The sequence below is a fragment of the Osmerus mordax genome, chromosome 24 (assembly GCF_038355195.1).
Source record: "Osmerus mordax isolate fOsmMor3 chromosome 24, fOsmMor3.pri, whole genome shotgun sequence".
In the NCBI taxonomy this organism is placed as follows: domain Eukaryota; kingdom Metazoa; phylum Chordata; class Actinopteri; order Osmeriformes; family Osmeridae; genus Osmerus; species Osmerus mordax.
The window spans coordinates 7,730,621-7,745,038 of record NC_090073.1 but is presented as its reverse complement, the minus strand read 5'-3'; the positions used below and the strand labels follow the sequence as shown (position 1 = coordinate 7,745,038).

The following is a 14,418-nucleotide window of genomic DNA, read 5'->3' as shown; positions in this document are numbered from 1 at the left end:
TTTCAATCTCATACCCATTTAACACAGGTTACCAGGGGCGATCAAATATGATAATGCGCTGCTGACATCAGAAGAATCATCCGCTATTTCGCGGATCCGCTAAGTCGTAAACATGTAATTTATTGCACGGGGAAGTGCCCGGCCAGTTCTGGCTGCAGCACCAGCTCTCAGGCTCCATCCATCAGAGGCTCCGGTGCCCACGCCCGACGCTGGCTGTCTGCCACGGATTGATGCATCACCTGGACTGCCGTCTCCACGCAACAGGCTAAAGCCGGCCACACAGTGTGAAAACCTCTTTGTTTACCTTTTTTAAGAGCTGGATTTTTACTGCGGGGGCCAATGAAGCTAGTTTGTACATCAGTAGGGAAGAAGAAAAAGCATGGAGGGGTGCAAGATGGATTTCCAGGCAGGTTTATTTAAGGGAGTGTGGTGAAAATACGTTTTGGCCTCGTGAATTGAGGTACTCTGACCAAAACGCCCAAAGGAAATAGCCTGGAGGGAATAGGATGCAGGAGATAGATTAGTTTGGTATCACCATCATGTTGTTCCATTACCTCCCACACTGCCCAGAGGAACTGCCAAGAACCCCACAGGCGGAGAACAGCCTCTCACCTTCCTGAGAGCGTCAACAATAAACCTTCTTCTGAATGTTGTTGTTGGGGAGGGATTGTATTGATCCCTGGAAACGTGTCCCTATAAAAGCTGCTTGTGTGTGCGGTGACTGCGGCGACCATGAAGGACTCTGTATGGAAATGGAGTGGACCTCGGAAACGGCTCTATGACAACATAATGGACCAGAGAGAAGGCAGGAAGTGGCTGTTAGGTAGAGAGGGTGTTATCGCTTCTGACAGATGGTCCAGGAAGAGATTGCTGGGGGCAAAGGTCGTCGAGGACTGTTTGAAGTATGTTACCTTAAGATCATCTGTGTTCTACTAATAACTCTCTACCTTACAGGTACAAGTTTTAAGAGAATACAAAATCACAACTTGTTCCAAATCTTTAACTTTGCCTTGGCAGTGTAACAATGGGGCTAGTTGGCCATTGGTAATTGAGGCATAGTTCAGAGGAGGTAAAAAGCAAACCGTATCTAATTATTGACGAATGGTCTATGAAAATGTACAAAGACAAACTACTGGCCAGAGGAAAATCTGATTATGGATGCTTACTGATTCTAGAGGTTTGGTATGCTTATTGATGTCTCAACACAAGTCCCGCCCACGGCCCTGACGAATGACCTTACTTCCTTGTTTACTTAAGTTGACTTGATTTATTCAGGTGGGCGCCCCACCTGTCTGCTCCATGTTTACAGATAAACCCCCTCCATTCTTTTCCACACTCTGTGGCGTGTCAGTGCTGACAGATGCCCTGCCCTTCACCTCGCAGGCACCCCTCTGAGGTGACGCTCTGTCAGTCAGGGGGCATTACTCTGCCTTCATGGAGAGTGGAAGCCTGAGAGGGTGTGGTGAGGGAGGGTGTGTGTGTGTGTGTGTGTGTAGAGGTGGGGGTGGGTGGTGGAGGTTGGTTGGTGTGTGTGAGTGGTGGCGGCAAGGGGGGATGGGGGGTGGTGGCAGGGAGGGGGGGTGGGGGCACTTGCTTATTAAAGCCTGTACTCGAGAGGACTGGTGACATCAGCCTGTTGTTGTGCGCCTCTGACACTGCCACCTTTGCAATCGAGCAGATTATTTATGGGAAGAAAGGAGAGAAGTGAAAGGGGGGGTGGTACATGAGGAGTAGAGGGGGACAGGAGACAGCAGGGCAATACAGAGACTCATGAATACCAGTCTGGCCAGCTTCCATCTGCTGTGTGGAGGAGACTGACTGGTGCTCCTGGAGAAGGTCCTCCACAAGCTGGGCCGACCCCTGAGAGAGACAGAGAGAGACAGAGAGAGAGAGAGAGAGAGAGAGAGAGAGAGAGAGAGAGAGAGAGAGAGAGAGAGAGAGAGAGAGAGAGAGCGAGCGACAGAGAGAGACAGAGAGAGAGAGAGAGACAGGGAGAAAGTTAGAGAGAGTCAGAGAGAGAGTGAGAGAGAGAAATAGAAAGAGAGACAGAGAGAGAGATCCGAGGAGCTCACTATGTCGACTCCTTCAATGTTTAACTCCACCCAGACAGTATCACGCTGGATGGGGGTGTTGGAACTAATGTTTCTTTTCAGTTCTTAAAAAATTGTTGACATTTCTAAATGACAGTGTTATAAATGGAAATCATTGTTTGCTTGGGTTGTTTCTCCGCCCTCTTCAGTGAGGATTTGTCTGGTCCTTTCTCCACCATGACCACTGTGGCACTGGGTGGAGTTGACTTGCTGCAACACAACTTGCTGAATGGGACAGAATATCAAATCCTGTTTTATTGTAATAGCACACACACACACGCACACAAACACCGGAGGAAAAAACAGGAGTCTCAGCAGCCAGGAGACTGTGTTGAATATGTAAGAGCGTTCTGTATCTGAACTGACAGGCTCCAAGGTAGTCCCTGCCCTTTGGTCGTTTTGGACGTGTGGCTCTGCGAGGAGGGCTGGGGCCCCTGTCTGTTGGATGGCTCTGGGCCCCTGTCTGTTGGATGGCTCTGGGCCCCTGTCTGTTGGATGGCTCTGGGCCCCTGTCTGTTGGATGGCTCTGGGCCCCTGTCTGTTGGATGGCTCTGGGCCCCTGTCTGTTGGATGGCTCTGGGCGTGACAGATCCCTGCTGCCCTGCAAGCTCACTGGGACCGAACTGACAGATGGGACAAGCCCAGAGCAGGGCCTGTCACTCAGCGAACGTCAAACTATTGTCTCCTTAGTTCCTGCCCTGTACCTCCCTCTTCCCACACACCACGCACGACGCTTTGGTGTTTTGTGCTCGGACAAATATAATGTTGGTGTTGAAAGGACTGCCGGGAAGCGCGAACAATGCACACAATGCGGTGCGTCCACCATCTTTAATTCAGAGCGTGGTGAACCCAGAGTGGATGGAGTTCAACGAGAGTCAGCTCTAATTGGAATAAACAAGCCGGCCTCTGTAGGCACGCACTGCATTCCAGCACTTTATGAAGGTGCTCTGAAGTTTGAAGTGTTGTTATTAAAGGTTGTAAAAAGAAAATGGAAAGTGAGTGTGTATTTCTGGGTGTTTTATAGGGTCTAGTTCTGCGGGTGTGATCAGGTTGAGAAGGGGACGTGAAACAACCAGAGGCCGACCGTGTCTGGTCGCTTTGGCGTCTTCACAAAAAGCGTCCGCCTGCGGTCATTGCCCCGCCCCTATCCCACCAGATCGACTTTCTTTAGCGGAGGAATGAGACACAGACAACTCCTCCAGGCAGAGACATATAATCTGGGCCTGTCAGGACCTTTATCAAACAGGATCAACTGGTATGCCGGGCCTTTCTCTTCCATCCCTACAGGCTCATGCATTCCTCCGGTTCCCAGGAGGTGGATCGTCTGTCGTTTGTGGCTCTTCCACTCCAAAGCTTCTGAATCTAAAACTAAGATGAAAAAGATGGGACTCGCCTTGAAGAAAGCTCCCGTGATAATATCACCACAACCCTAAGTATATATATATACGTATTTAAAAAAAATGTGGATAATAATTCAAAAATTAAGAAACACCCTGTTCCTTGGTCCCGGTTCTGAAGAAACACATCTAGTTGGAAGTGAGTTCATCTTGTCTAGCCTCAAAGAAAGTCGTCCGTTATCAGTTACCGATCAGATGATGAAAACAGTGGGTTATTGATCTACGGTCAGATAGTTTGTTTATGTTCCTCTCCTTCCCGGGGATGGTCTCTGCTCCTCGATCCTTTCCCTGCCGTCCCTGAGTCCTCCCCCTCTTCTCCAGGGCCGAGAGTCAAGGTAGCACAGGGGATGAATCAAGCCTGGGTCGTCGTGACCAGGGCTCTAATCACATCACTTGCTCCTGAGCCATATGTCTTTGTACTCTCTTTAATTGAATTGAGTCCCAGATGGTATTGGCTGGCATACCTTCTTGTGGGCTTTGGTGTGAGACTTCAAGGGACGAATAACAGCTCTTTGAAATGGTTTTGTTGTGGTCTGTTTTACTTTCTGGAAGGAACCGGTGCCTCAGAACAGGGGAGAACATATTGGATTTGTCTTGAACACTAGATATCATTACAGCCCACCTGCACGTCACTGAGGTGTCCAGTCCTGCAGCAACCAGGTGTCAACTCTGTCTGGGGACCTCCATCGAATTATATGAAATAATCATGATTTTTATAGGTGTGTTTGTGACGTCTGGATTGCTTGTAAGTGACAGGCTCATCAAACCTGACAGATTTGTGTCGGGCAGTACCTGTTGTGACTTGTCACTTGCCTTATTGGATTTCTGGATCGTGTGTTTTTGTTACTGCATGCGTATTTCTTCCTAGCTCACCAGTGACGGTGCAAGCTCCGGGGGGTGTGATGTCACAGCGTGTTCTAGGACGTTCTAAGCCCCTGATTCTGATACATCTACGTGGATGGAAGATACAGAGAATAAACAGTTCAGTTCATGGCCTGGAGACATTAGGTTCTTGGCAACTCTTGTTTTCCACTGATCGCATTCATGTTGGAGAGGGAAAGAAGAAAAAAAAAAACATCCTCTCGTTCAAGTGTCCTGTCTCCGTCCAGATATTAATTTGAGTTCTGTAATTGCTATGTGACTGGAATCTTAACGTTGACTGATGTCTCTTCTGCGTAGCCGAGGGGTGGGAAGCCTGTGGGAACCTGTCGGAGCACAACCTGCTGAGTGAGACCATCCTGTGTAAATACACTACCTGGGGCATGTGGGATTTTCCACAGTAAGTGCACAGGAACCGAGGTAAAACTGGAAGCATTCTCGCTTCCTATGTTCCCTCCTACACATAGCTCCGGAAAAACTAGGCAGCCCAAAGCAAACAGATGTGAGAGCGAGGACAGAGGGCTCCTTTAACAGGCTGCTTGCTTCGTGGTTGGGCAGGGTGGGATGTGGCTTTCCAGATGAATCCAGCAGTGTGGACTAACCCAGGTGGCGCAGAGAAGCAGTAATCCAAACATGGTAGATATCCAAAGGTAATGGTCATGGGTCACTGAGGCTGGTCTGGTGTATAGATGAATACACTGATTTAGAATCAGCATGTACCTCACAGGGAGGGGGGGGGGGGGGCGCAGTAGGATACAGCTCTGTATGAGCGTCACATGACCAGAGCCAACACAGAATCTTTATACGCCAAAATGTAAATGTCTTTTTCTGAATGAATAGGGTTCCGTGACTTGAATCAGGTTTACAGAAAAAGCTGACATGTTGAAAAGGAAACAAGCCTTTTTTTTTTTACTTGAAAAGCACAGCTGGTGATGTCGTACCTGTGGGAGAGGCGCTGAGGCAGGGGAACTTGTAGGAACATGTCTAATCACTAAGTTTTCTACTCAACGCTGCAGCTAGGATCTACAACAGCACCTTGTTTAGTCTAGAGTGCAGGATTTTTCATTCTACACACACACACACACACACACACACACACACACACAAAGCCTGACAGAAAGCACATTTACATTTTTCTGTTCGAACAGGTAAAACCTGGGATCAACACGAGTATAAAAAGCACAAAGGCAATTTGACTGGCAGTCTCTAATCAGGAAGTTGCTATAGTAAAAGGATTCATTTAAAATACAAAGTTGATTAGTTTAGTTTCCCTATGAGCGTTCACACAGGATTCGGGTCTGAGTTTCCATTCGTAGCCTAAAACCACTGTTGCAGCTGGAACACAGTTTCATCCTCTTCTCTGTCCTGGACACATCAGTGTGCAAGGTCAAGGGTCATTGTTGTCAACCCCCTGAATGAGTCCTCTTCCCTGAGCTCAGTCCGAATGCACACGCCTGTTGGAAATGACTTGTTGCTAACGGCTGGAACAGAACAGTGTGTTCAGGCCTAGCATCGACATGCTGGACAGTCTGACGCTGGCTGAAAGGAGGCGGCCCTTTTCTCGTGACAACGATGTTGTTGTGAAGGAAAGCTGCCCGTGCCTGGCACTGAAGAACTCTGCCAGCCGCTTCTAGCCACCGTAGCCGGTGACCACACAACGGCTAGAGCTCCTGCTTTCTCTATTGTGTAGGCTGCAGCTCTCTCTAGTGGTGGAATGCAGTTGTTGCAGAGATGTTCACAATTTCAACTGAGGTGTGTTGGGTATTGGATGTATGGATGTATGGATACTAATAATAGAATATCATGATAATATAATAATACAATTGCACCACACTGACTTATTTCTAATTACATTATGGATAGACATGCAATTTATGTTTCTGCTATTAGTTCCAAACAGAAAGGTCCATGGGACATATTGTGTGTGGATATTGTAAACAGACAGGACAAGAACAATGTTCGTTGTAAACGTTGAATTCAAAACATGACATCCAAAAATCTTTACTGCATTATTCTGAACCTTTGCAGATATGCAGTACTTACTGCAGTATTTTCCCAAGACTTATTTGTAGATGTTGGCAGAAAGCCCAAGCACCTAAACATTTCATCTCTCCTTCAGGATCTAGCCTACTTTCCTCACCCTAAACTTCTGCTCCACCTTATATAAAAAAAATCCCCCTGTCTCCCTATCCTCACTCCTAAAAACAGACCGGTAGAGATGAGTTTGTGGGAGTGAGAAGAGAAGATACCAGAATCTCCCCCAGCCTCCTCAGCCTCCCTCCCGGCTCTGACACCAGCCTCCCCATTTCTCCCCTTTCTCCCCTCCCCCCTCCTGCCGTCGTTTTAATGCTTCTGTGTACTATAGTAAATAATTCAGTGTCAGCGGCGCTGCGTACAGGTCCTGGTGCGGAGGATCGCAGCCCGAGCCTCGCTCCCGCAGTGTGCACAGACAGCATCTCCGGGGTGTGTGTGTGTGTGCTCACACACACACACACACCGGGAAGCTGCAGCGCGCGCACACACGCGCACGCACACACTCTGAGTGAGCATACCACAGACTGCTTTTGCTCTCTCTGTCTCCCTCTTCATCCCTCCCTCCCTCTCTCTCTCTCTCTCTCTCTCTCTGTCTCTCTCTCTCTCTCTCTCTCCTCTCCTCTCCTCTCTCTCTGTCTGTCTCTCTCTCCTTAACTCTTCCTCAGTCTTTCCACAGTGCAGCATCGCAACAGCTGCCGTCGATTTCACCGCCACCGGTACTGTTCTCAAACCACTGAGGGGCAGAACCTAACTTCCAGAAGCTGACAGCCCCGAGGCACCAGGTGTCCCGGTCTCTCTGTCCACCCCCTGAAGGAAGGATGCTGGACGCCGGAACCAGGAAAGTCCCAGGATGGCTGAGGCTTATCTTTCTAGTCAGCCTGAGCGTGCTTCTGTGTCTGGTGGAGGACTCGGAGGCCAGGAGAGCTCCCAAGATCCCTCGCTGCCCTGCCACCTGCTCCTGCACCAAGGACAGCGCCTTCTGTGTGGACACCAAGACTATCCCCAAGAGCTTCCCCCCTGGAATCATATCTCTGTGAGTAAATCACCTCGTTATCAGTCTACCTATTCCTTGTCTCGCACTAGTTTTAGATGTGAATTTTAAATGGCCATTATCACATACGAAGCATTCCATATTAAGAATTTCAGGATGAATCGTTTCCAGATGTTCTGCCTGATATCGTGGATGACATCCCCTCCTATTGACTTTTTTGTGTAATATCACACAAACCCACGCTTCTCCTCGCCTGGGGGATATTAATGTTTGATGAGAGACCCCAGAGGGACTGAAGACGTGCGTGTGACCATGGGGCTGTGTGATTAGACGGGGAGGGGGCAGGACAAGGTCAGCTTTGACAGGCTATGAAAAGCAAGCACTCTGCGTCCCTGTGCCCCCATCCTTCCTCAGAGCGAGGCAGCGCTGACTGAGATAAGGCGACGTAGATCGGAGAACAGCAGTGGGACGTGCGGCTGGTCCAACAGGGACAGGGACCTCACTTACAATAGATTCACCTCTGAGAACCCACGTGTGTTCGGTCCTTGGAGGGACGTCACCCTCGGTCAGGGTGGATGGGATGCTCTCTGAGTAAATGGAGAGCCCTTAAGGAAATATAAACAATTACCCTGAGTGCGGTTAGAAAAACAAGGGGAACACAATGTGTGATTTAGCATCCCTAAGTGGAAGAGCATTTAACGGCAAATAAAGAGATTGCAGATTAAATCTGCCCCTGTATGTCATTTTGTAGAAGAGCGTCTGCTAATTAAAAAAATATGAAATAATTGAATAATCAAGATGTGTCTTTGAACTGAAGGGCTCAAGTAGGTGAAGGTGGCCTCATTCTTTACAACTGCGAAGACAAGGATGTGGAATGAGGAAGCTATGTCCTAGTTTTAAAACACCGAAAGTACAACAGATTTGCTCTGAGCTCAGGGACCTCTTGATAAGACTATGTTTTGTAGTCCCGACAGGTCAGGTCGATACATTGACTAAAGCCCTGGACCCATGCAGACCCTGCATATTAATTTGGTGTAATGCAACTACATAGTCCATCAACTGGACAGGTTGCTTCTTCCACTTGTCAAAATGTTTAGTAAAGGCTGGCAAGAGGAGGCCGTTACATTTTTGGAATAACGTATCTACTCGCAGCTTCTTAAAAGGGTTTCCAACAGACGAAAAGTCATCTGGATGGTTACGGAGTATTGTTCCAGGATGAGCTGCACGGTTCTGACGAATGTTATCTGTTCCTGTTGTGAACAGGACGATGGTGAACGCAGCTTTCACGGAGATCCCAGAGGGAGCGTTTTCTCATCTTCACCTCCTGCAGTTCCTGTAAGTAGAAATGCCTGGCCCATCCCTTCCCCCCCATCTCCTCTGCAGCAGATGAACCAAAACAAGCCTAACTTCTTCGTCTGAGTAGCATGACACATGGAATAAAAGCCAGAATGTAGTCATTATGCAGCTGGATATTTTACAGTCCTGACAAGCACCAGGCAGATCATCTGATCTGACTTTTGTTACACATGGACAATAAAATCAACACAACCACTATGAAATAAATGGTTATTCAAGTCAGTGGTGGTGACAGAGCAGTGATGAGTGTCTCTGTATCAGTGTCATCGCCAAGGACTGACTCCCTTCAATTCTTCTCTGGTTCACAAAGGATCTTCTGTCCTTGCACATTCAATGGACTGTGTGTGTGTGTGTTTTGGTGTGTGTGTGTGTATGTGTGCGGGTGTGAGGGAGCGTGTCTGTGTGTGTACATGCGTGTTTGCGTGCGCGAGTGGGTGTTTGAGTGCGTGTATGTCAGTGTGCGTGCCTGCGTGTACGTGCATTTGCGAGTACGTGCGTGTGTGTGTATGTGAAGCGTTTATCTGGGATGTGCAAGTTTACACCTGGCCGTGTCGAGTTTCAACCACAGCTAACCCCTCCTCTTTCTGTCCATGTCATCAGTCTGCTGAACTCCAACACGTTCACTGTGATCGCTGACAATGCCTTCGCAGGTCTGTCACACCTGCAGTACCTGTAAGTACACCCCACCAACACCCCCCCCCCCCCCCCAAAAAAAAAAAAAAAAAAAAAAAAAAACACCTATACAATCTAGAAAACGTATTTATGGTCAAATGAAATTAAGTCTGTAAACAACAGTGCTCCACCAGACAAAGATTGCTTGGGTAATATTGAATATTGATTCCGTTCAAGCCACGGGGAAGCCGATGCTGTCTTGGTACAGCCTGATAAAGCTGAGCAGGCCATTCGGTTAATTGATAGGTTCTGGGACGTGCGAGGCTGCGGCTGCTGATGGCTTGGTGTTTGCTGCATTAAGAGGTGGCGATGCATTAGGCTCCATAAATGATTTGAGGCTCTGGCTGTAGCGCAGGCCTCCTCCTCCTCCTCCCTCCTCCTCCCTCTTCCTCCTCCCTACTCCTCCTCCTCCCTCCTCCTCCTCCTCTTCCCTCCTCTTCCCTCCTCCTCCTCCTCCTCCTTCCTCCTCCCTCCTCCCTCCTCCCTCCTCCTCCTCCTCCACTTCCTCCTCCTCCCTCCTCCTCCCTCCTCCTCCCTCCTCCTCCCTCCTCCTCCTCCTCTTCCCTCCTCTTCCCTCCTCCTCCTCCTCCTCCTTCCTCCTCCTCTTCCCTCCTCTTCCCTCCTCCTCCTCCTCCTCCTTCCTCCTCCCTCCTCCCTCCTCCCTCCTCCTTCCTCCTCCCTCCTCCCTCCTCCCTCCTCCCTCCTCCCTCCTCCTTCCTCCTCCCTCCTCCCTCCTCCCTCCTCCTCCTCCTCCACTTCCTCCTCCTCCCTCCTCCTCCCTCCTCCTCCCTCCTCCTCCCTCCTCCTCCTCCTCTTCCCTCCTCTTCCCTCCTCCTCCTCCTCCTCCTCCTCCTCCTTCCTCCTCCCTCCTCCCTCCTCCCTCCTCCTTCCTCCTCCCTCCTCCCTCCTCCTCCCTCCTCCTCCTCCTCCTCCTCCTCCTCCTCCTCCACTTCCTCCTCCTCCCTCCTCCTCCCTCCTCCTCCCTCCTCCTCCTCCTCCTCCCTCCTCCTCCTCCTCCCTCCTCCCTCCTCCTCCTCCCTCCTCCCTCCTCCTCCCTCCTCCTCCCTCCTCCTCCTCCCTCCTCCTCCCTCCTCCTCCTCCTCCTCCCTCCTCCTCCCTCCTCCTCCCTCCTCCTCCTCCTCCTCCTCCTCCTCCTCCTCCTCCTCCACTTCCTCCTCCTCCCTCCTCCTCCTCCTCCACTTCCTCCTCCTCCCTCCTCCTCCCTCCTCCTCCTCCTCCTCCACTTCCTCCTCCCTCCTCCTCCCTCCTCCTCCTCCTCCTCCTCCTCCTCCACTTCCTCCTCCTCCCTCCTCCTCCTCCTCCTCCTCCTCCTCCTCCTCCTCCTCAGCTTCAGCCTCGGGCCTCTGCATCACCAGCTACCACAGGAAGCTCCCCCCAGGGAATGCTAATGAACACGGATCTCCACATAGACGGCTCCCTCACGTTTGCAGACTGGCTGCACGCATGATGGCTGGCTCGTAGACGCCGCTTCCTTACATGAGGAAACGTAAAGAAGAGAGCAGATGTCCAGATCTTGGAAACGGGCTGTTTATGCAGAAATACTTTGTTGTTAAATACTAAATGTTGCCTAGGCAGCAGTAAATCCAGTAGATCATATTTCCTACTTAAAAGCTCGACAGGCTAATGGAGTCTTTGCCATGTTTTATGTTTATCTGGTAGGACACCTGTTAAGTGAATCGATCAATAAATCTGTATGTACAGGACATCCGAGTCCCTTTAACTGTACTCTTCCTCAAGGTCAGTCTTACAGTACAGTTATACCCTGCCTGGTCTTTTCCCATCAAAGCTGATTCATATTCAGGCTGTGTTCCCTGCTGCCTTCTGTACCTTCAAGCATATTTGACATATATATGTGTCCCCCAGTAACTTGAAGGAAATAAATGAAAAGCTTAAATTGTGGAGAAAAGAGTCACCCATTACACAAACCGCTTTCAAGTGGTTCTTGTAATGGGTAGCTTGATTATAGTTGTGTTTGCCGTAGTAACCCTCTCTCTCTCTCTCTGTCTCAGGTTTATAGAGAATAATGACATTCAAGCATTGTCAAAGCACACCTTTAGAGGTCTGAAATCTCTGACCCACTTGTACGTATCTCCAATTCCTGTTTTGTACAAGAAACTAAAATGAGTTTCACCATGTTTGGAACAGTAATAAAAGAATTAACACAAAAAACGTTTCTCTCCTACAGATCACTGTCTAATAACAACCTGAAGGTCCTCCCACGAGAACTCTTCAACCACCTGGACATTCTGACGGACTTGTAAGTGTGCATCACATTACATTTCATCTCCATAGCTTTAGAAGAGTTATGGAGTCAGGGAAACAGTTGTTTATTTCAAACTAGGGATTTTTCTTTCCATCACCCAGAGACTTGAGGGGGAACTCTTTCCGCTGTGACTGTAAAATCAAGTGGCTGGTAGACTGGATGGAGAAAACCAATACTTCCGTGCCCACCATTTACTGCGCCAGCCCATTTGAGTTTCAGGGTCGAAGGATCCACGAGCTAAACCCACGAGACTTCAACTGCATCAGTGCAGGTTCGCCCTCAGCCAATCGCATCTCTCGTTTATTCATTAGCTAATTTCTTTGAACCAGAAGCATTGACATACATGCATCTCCCCCTACAGACTTTGCAGTCTATGAGACCTTCCCATTCCAGTCTGTTTCAGTGGAGTCCTATGAGTTCAATGGAGACCAGTTTGTAGCCTTCGCCCAACCTGATTCAGGCTTCTGCACTCTGTATGTATGGGACCATGTGGAGATGGTCTTCCGGAAGTACCATAACATCACATGTAAGTTTATCAAAGCTTTTCTGAAGTCAATACATTACATCTTCGATCTTCCATGTTAATGTCTATTTTCAAAAAAAAATAAAAAAAATGCTAGACCCTTAGGATAAAGCTTGTTGTACCATGATGATAAAAAAACATAATAAACCCATTGAGGAAAGACAACGCCATCTTTGTGTGTGTTTCTCAGCTCGCTCTGCTGTGTACTGCAAGCCTGTGGTGATAAACAACACTCTTTACATGGTTGTGGCTCAGCTATTTGGAGGTTCCCATATCTACAAGTGAGACGTGGTTTTCTTCAAACAATTTCCTCTAAAAGCCTTCAAAGTAACACAATCCTGACTTTTTTTTACATTCATAACAAATCTTTATCTGCAGATGGGAAGAGGACCCGCTGCGGTTTGTGAAGATCCAAGACATCGACACAACGCGTGTGAGGAAGCCGAACTTTGTGGAGACCTTTCAGCTGGACGGGGATTGGTACTTTGCCGTGGCGGACAGCTCGAAGGCAGGCTCCACCAGCATCTACCGCTGGAACAGCAACGGCTTCTACTCCCACCAGTCCCTGCATCCCTGGCACCGTGACACTCACGTGGAGTTCCTGGAGGTGGGAGGCAAGCAACACCTCATCTTATCCAGCGCCTCTCAACCCCCGGTGGTCTACCAGTGGAACCGCAGCCAACGCCAGTTCGTCTTCCAGTTACAAATCGTAGAGCTGGCGGACGTGCAGATGGTCAAGCATTTCTGGGTGCGGAAGGTCCTCTACCTGTGCCTCACCCGCTTCATCGGCGACTCCAAGATCGTCCGCTGGGACGGGCAGCGCTTCGTGGAGATCCAGACCCTCCCGTCCCGTGGATCCATGGCTGTGTATCCGTTCACGGTGGGCGTCCGTCAGTACCTCCTCCTGGGCAGTGATTTCTCCTTCTCCAGGGTGTACCTGTGGGACGACCTCACCCAGCGTTTTCAGCCCTTCCAGGAGCTTAACATGAGAGCGCCCCGTGCCTTCAGCCTGGTGTCAGTGGACAACAAAGACATTCTCCTGGCCGCCAGCTTTAAAGGCAACACTTTGGCCTACCAGCACCTTCTGGTAGATCTGAGTGCCAAGTAGAAGACAGGACAAAGTGGATATTGTGCATTTGTTGAGAGTATTTATTAACACATGCTGTTCTTATGAAGAAAAAAAGAACTTGTCTAAGCCATGTGACTAAATGCCTGTTAGCTACCATGAATTTAACCTAAAGTAAAGACTGATGGACAATGCATTGTTAAATTCAAATGTGATGTCAAAATAGTTCACCATCTAGATATACGTATAATTATGTCATTGTAAATAAGTGTCATATCACTATGCAATTTCACTGCTTATTCTATCTACCAGCTACTTGGCAAATTACATGGGATGTGACAATGCTGATGTTTATGCACTGATCTTGGAGACAATACAAGTGAACAGTGAGTGGTGTAAGAAGCATGATCACCCTATATGTTTTCTATGGTACAAATGCATATTCATATAAAATTACTAACTGTTCACATGGGATTGGGTATGAAGGCCACAGTGTTCTTTCACCTTCGTAAAAAGCAGTATTACTAGGACTAGATAATAATTAGCAGAAGTTTTCAGCAGTAATCAATTTTATAGGACAATTAAATTAAACAGCGTTTGTTATTTATTTACAGGGACATTGATATTTATCGACACACAGCTTTTTTTCTCACAAATCTGAATGGACAACTGAGAGAAGAAAAGGAATTAAGTTCAGTAATGTTCCTGTAAACATATTTGGATGTGCATGATATTGTTCTGTGTGTCCTGCATCTTTTATGTGGAAGTGAATTCCAAGTGATTCTAAATCTGATATCTATTGTGGATCAAATAAAGTGCAGTAATTGACATCTCAGTCAATATTATATCATGGCAGTATGTGTATTTGGTCTTATGTCCTACAGTTAAATTAAAATGTTAGATTATAATTTAATCAAATTATTAATTAGATTAAGATTAAGAGAATTTATGAAGACAAACCAAGAGAGATTGGCTAGTCTACACAAGTGAATCTGAGCATGTATCTATATTTGATCTAACATATACACACTCATATATACACGTTCATAGAATGCTGAAAGATGCAAGGGTTAACCATTAAAACTAAAACTAAAATAAACCAGAACATAGATATTCTGTCAACATT

The 14,418-nt window shown here is 48.1% G+C and overlaps 1 protein-coding gene across 1 annotated transcript; it reads left to right on the top strand.

The window, feature by feature from the left end:
- The first annotated feature begins 7,065 nt into the window (after positions 1–7,065).
- lgi3 (leucine-rich repeat LGI family, member 3) lies at positions 7,066–14,115 on the top strand. The gene is made up of 9 exons (XM_067228232.1): positions 7,066–7,433; positions 8,655–8,726; positions 9,348–9,419; positions 11,450–11,521; positions 11,626–11,697; positions 11,805–11,974; positions 12,065–12,229; positions 12,417–12,507; positions 12,605–14,115. The coding sequence occupies exons 1-9, from the start codon at positions 7,219–7,221 to the stop codon at positions 13,332–13,334; spliced, it is 1,659 nt and encodes a 552-aa protein (XP_067084333.1). The 5' UTR covers positions 7,066–7,218; the 3' UTR covers positions 13,335–14,115.
- Positions 14,116–14,418: the final 303 nt, after the last annotated feature.